Source organism: Lactuca virosa, chromosome 9, assembly GCF_052849685.1.
Source record: "Lactuca virosa cultivar CGN04683 chromosome 9, Lactuca_virosa_CGN04683_v6, whole genome shotgun sequence".
Taxonomy (NCBI): Eukaryota; Viridiplantae; Streptophyta; class Magnoliopsida; order Asterales; family Asteraceae; genus Lactuca; species Lactuca virosa.
The window spans coordinates 76,448,237-76,453,338 of record NC_136434.1 but is presented as its reverse complement, the minus strand read 5'-3'; the positions used below and the strand labels follow the sequence as shown (position 1 = coordinate 76,453,338).

General features: G+C 35.9%; 1 protein-coding gene across 1 annotated transcript; it reads left to right on the top strand.

Moving 5' to 3' along the window:
• The first annotated feature begins 2,254 nt into the window (after positions 1-2,254).
• Positions 2,255-4,301, top strand: LOC145137243 (putative (S)-N-methylcoclaurine 3'-hydroxylase isozyme 2). Its single transcript, XM_079071387.1, has 2 exons — positions 2,255-3,355; positions 3,467-4,301. Exons 1-2 carry the CDS (start codon positions 2,489-2,491, stop codon positions 4,088-4,090), a joined length of 1,491 nt encoding a protein of 496 aa, XP_078927513.1. The 5' UTR covers positions 2,255-2,488; the 3' UTR covers positions 4,091-4,301.
• Positions 4,302-5,102: the final 801 nt, after the last annotated feature.

The window sequence follows — 5,102 nt, the reverse complement described above, 5'->3', positions numbered from 1 at the left end:
GGGGTATTCCATCCCGAGGATGATTGGACCCATAGTATGTTGGCATTCCAACCGGATGGTTGAGGGCCTGGGGTATTCCAACCCGATGGTTGACCGGACCCATAGTATGTTGTGTATGATTATATGTGTGTTGTTGCGGGTATGGGTATTTTGGGGGTAACTCACTAAGCTTTCGGGCTTACAGTTTCAGTTTATTGTTTCAGGTACATCTGGGGATCGAGGCAAGGCGAAGGCATGATCGTACAGCTCCTCATATTAAATTTATGTTTCTGGGAATACTCTGATAATTAATATTTTGAAAACAAAGTTGTAATGTTTGACGAACTTGAGGTGTTTTTAAAAGTTTAAATTGGTTCGAAATTTTTGGGTGTTACAAACGTGACAAGAAACCTTGGTGACGCCCAGAACTGACGTCACCAGGCAGTTAGTTAACGTGGGCATAATTCTCCCAGTTAGAGGAGGCCACGTACCACACTCATTGGACAAAGTCCTCACGATCCGTTAGTAACAGGTATAAAAGGATCTCTTCCACCTCAAGGAAGGGATCCATCTTCTCTCTCAAAGAATTTACCCTAATTCACTCTCTCAAAAAACTAACTTGATCATCGGAGCGACGTCCCGGGAGAACACCCGGTCGTCCTCTAACGGTTCTTCTGTGATTGTGTTCTCAGGGAAACACCCACGTCAGATCCATCCTTCAATACCAAACCATCTGTGAACATTTCACAACAATATATATATATATATATATATATATATATATATATATATATATATATATATATATATATATATATATATATATATATATATATAGGAGTATCATCAAATGAGAACACCAAAAAGGTTGAGAATGGGAGAACAGTTCTCGACCAACCAATTTATAAAGGTAAATTAATAATTTTATATTTAATTTAAATATTTTCGGTATTTTAAAATATACCAAAAATATACTTAGGTAATTTTATGATCTTGTTCCTATAATTACTCATTCTCTCACCTTTTTTCTGTCATCTTACCGTATCTCCCATTTCTCTTTCTATATACCTAGGGTTTCATAGTTAATCGCCTCCATCATATGCACACGACCATCAAGATCTGTTGAGCATCTTTATCTCACTCCGTAGCCACCATCGTCCCACACCGCGCCAACCAAGAGCGATGACCGAAGGGTGCCAATCTCCGGCACACTGCGGTCTACTACACCATTGTTCACCATCATCATCTGATGTCGGAACCACAATCGACCCTCTTCCCCTGTCTAAACGTCGTCTCTTGCAAGATGATTCAGAGAGAGATCGAGATGGGGGAAATTTCAGTCGTCGAAAGGGTCAAAGGTATTGAAAAAAAAATCACCTTCTGCCATCTAATGCCACCCCCGTCTTTTCTTGTCTTTGATCCTAACAAAATAAAAATGTTGGCTTCCCTCTTTGCTGGTTATGATAGCAAAAAAAGGAAGTTACAGCCATCTTCCACTTGTTTCAATTAATATGGGTTCGAGTATGATTTTTTTAGTAATAAGCTTGAAGAACCAACCCCTCTCTGTATGAAAAAAATGGTGATGCATAGAGTTTGGCTATGTGTTTCTTTCCTTATTTCACGCGGGACCAAGAAAAAATAAGAATGTGGGTTTGACTATTTGCATCTATTAAGGAGACACAATATTGTCAATGGGTTTCTTTGTCTCTTATAAATATTTTTTTTTTGATAGTAATTTGTATCCATCAGATGTATTTAGATGTATTTATTTATGATGAAATGTGTATTTAAGCATATTAATATGATTATAGGTATATTTTATAGTGTTTGTATTAATGATCAGATTCAAAGGAAAAGGTTGTGTACATAACCTGTTTGCTGAAATTCATGAGAGATGTCTTATATCATGGAACACGAACCTGTTTGCGAAATTATATTATGTTCTATCTTTTTCAAGATGTAAATTATATTATATGTAACTATATTCATTTGTAAATGTATATTATTTTTTAATAAGAGTATTTATTTGTGATTACATGCATTCATTTGTTAAAAATGATAAAATTTTAAACAATTTTTATTTTAAATTGATGAAAAAAAACATTGTATTCATGTTTCATGTGTACATGTGTAGTGCATCATATATATATATATATATATATATATATATATATATATATATATATATATATATATATATATATATATATATATATATATATATATGAACAATATTTACTATAACCAAATAAAGTAAACATAAAAGATTTTGAAGATAATTGTTTGCTACCTATTTGTCAATATTACAATTGCGAATAATTCTCATCTACTCTCTCTACCATGTCTTAGCTTCTTGCAAATTGTTAGATACTCCTGGTATTTGTGAAATCAATCCCAGGCAAAAAAGAAATAAATGTCCTCTATTTCTTGATCAACGAATCTTTACTTCCAATCTGTTATAGTCTTAAGCATTTCCGAAAAAAATCTGGGAAGAGTTACAACGGGTGAGATGATCACGTTCTTGATTCCTTGGTCGCTCCTTCTCTTCTTCATCTTCTTCTTCTTTCGTATGATTAGATCTTCGAAAAAGCAACCACTTCCACCTGGTCCATATCCATGGCCAATAGTCGGCAACCTTTTCCAAATGGGAAAGATTCCTCATATTCGACTTGCAGAGATGGCCCAAGTACATGGACCACTCATGACGCTTCGCCTTGGTCAACAAATCACCATTGTTGGATCATCAGCTTCTGCAGCTTCAGAGATTCTCAAGACCCATGATCATCTGCTTGCTGGTCGAGATGTACCAAGATTGCTTCAAGGTAAGGAATCGATTGTTCACAATATGAATCTTGTCTTTACATCAGGAACGGGTGATGGTTGGAGGAAAATCCGGAATCTTTATGCATCAAAGATTTTTTCAAGCAAAGCTTTGGAATCTCGTGTGGACATGAGAGAGAAGAAAGTTATGGAGATGGTGAAGTACATAGCTTCAAAAGGTGATTCTAGTATAGGTATAAAGGATGTCATGCTTGTAACTGCCACCAACATCATAGGCAATACTTTGTTATCGATAGATCTTGTGGACTTCGAAGGCAGTGGTATAGGTGCAGGGATTAAGGACTCTGTAAGAAGACTTTCTACCTTGGGTGCTCAACCACAAATAGCAGACTTATATCCGATATTTGGTCGATGGGATCTACAAGGCTGGAAAAAGCAGGTTGTACAGATCATAGAACAAGAGCTTGGAACTATTTGGGAGGATATCCTCCAAAAGAAAACAAGTGGAAGTAATACATCATCCGATCATCAAGATTTCACCGATATTTTAATTGAAAAAGGTAGTACACATCAACAAATCAATGCTATGATGCAGGTCTCTCTCTCTCTCTCTCTCTCTCTCTCTCTCTCACACACACACACACACACACACACTTACACTTTGAAGGTGATACTTAATCATTTAGTTCGTCGTTTTCCTTCTCAGGAGCTGTTTACGGCTGGCACTGAATCTATGAATTTTACCACCGAGTGGTTAGTTGCAGAGCTTCTCAGAAACCAAGAGATAATGCAAAAGGTTAGTGATGAAGTCAGGAACAAGATAGATGGGAATGTAGTCAAAGAGTCAGATTTGGTTCATTTTCCCTTTCTGGAAGCATGCTTAAAGGAAACCCTAAGATTGCATCCTCCAGGACCACTTCTTCTACCTCATAGAGCTATGCAAACATGTGAGGTGATGGGATACACTATTCCAAAAGATAGTCAAGTGATGGTTAACATCTGGGCAATTAGCCGTGATCCCAAGATCTGGGATGACCCTTTGAGCTTCAAACCTGAAAGATTTGTGGGATCGGAGATGCATTACAAAGGTAAAGACTTTGAATACTTGCCATTTGGTTCTGGGAGAAGAATGTGTCCCGGAGAGGCATTGTCATCGAAGACAATACTCCTATCTGTGGCTTCTTTGATTCTAAACTTTGACTGGTTCCTCGTGAATAACACAATGAATCCCGAAGACCTTAACATGGATGATGCTTTGGATTTCCCATTGTACAAGAAAGAACCATTACATGTAACTTTCAAGCTCCGTCATCAGTTGAAGACTTGTTGAAACCACATCATGGAATGGGTTTGATAACCAAGTGTGTATGAAATTCATCTCGTAACTGGAAGGCCTTTGTGTATGTGGTGATCAAATAATTAAGATGTGCTGCGATTACATCTTAAAATGGTGCCTTTGAAAGTAATGTTATTTTAGAAAACATGTTATTATGTGTTGTTTGAATTTTCTATTTTATTTGCGATCAACGTTCTACTCTAAATTTATAGGTTAAGTTGAATATGTAGCTTATTTAAACTAAAATTTAGTAGACCAATTGGTTAATGTCATATTTTCAATCAAGTCTTATTTTGAACTTATTTTGAACAAATGGTGTAGATTTAGGAATAAGATTAAATCGGTATATGAGTAAGTGAGTTAGCCAACCATTAAAAAAAATGACACTTTAGCCCTATAATTTTACTCATTCAATCTCTTAACTTATTTTGCTTGCTTATAGGAGAGCAAAGTTAATTTTGTTCGGTCTAAAAAACCATTTTAAACATTTTGAAGGGTAACCTATTTACTCATTGCCACCGGGGTGTGGACCCATAACCTTTTCATCTTTCTTCTCCTTCCAAACATCCCGTCGGAGCTAATGACATGGATGCCTACTCTCCTTGATTCCCCTGTATTATTAAAACGTTGTTTATGTCAACATGCAATATGAAAAACCTCAATCGTAGTTGTAACCAATTTTCTTTAGGATTTAGTACTTATCAAATGCAAAACTATTCGAAGCTTTTTACTAATCAATATCAACATATTCCTCTCATCTTATCAGAGTTAGTTGTTTTTCACAAAGTAAACTCAATATTCATATTAGTTATGGAGTTGACATTGAAACTAAAATCGTTGTCGGCTATTGAACTTGCCGTATGCCAAAATTATTGACAACCACAACATTTCATCTTCGATTAATCCTAATTTAGGCAAACCAGAGCAATAAATTTCAATAATTTAAAAAAATAATGAGACTCACCCAAACGAAATCCCCAACATCGTCAATCCCTTCCAATCTCAA

Coding starts and splice junctions, on each gene's coding strand:
- LOC145137243 (XM_079071387.1), top strand. CDS start 2,489: ATGATCACGTTCTTGATTCCTTGGTCGCTCCTTCTCTTCTTCATCTTC. Junction 3,356..3,466: donor AAATCAATGCTATGATGCAG/GTCTCTCTCTCT, acceptor TTTCCTTCTCAG/GAGCTGTTTACGGCTGGCAC.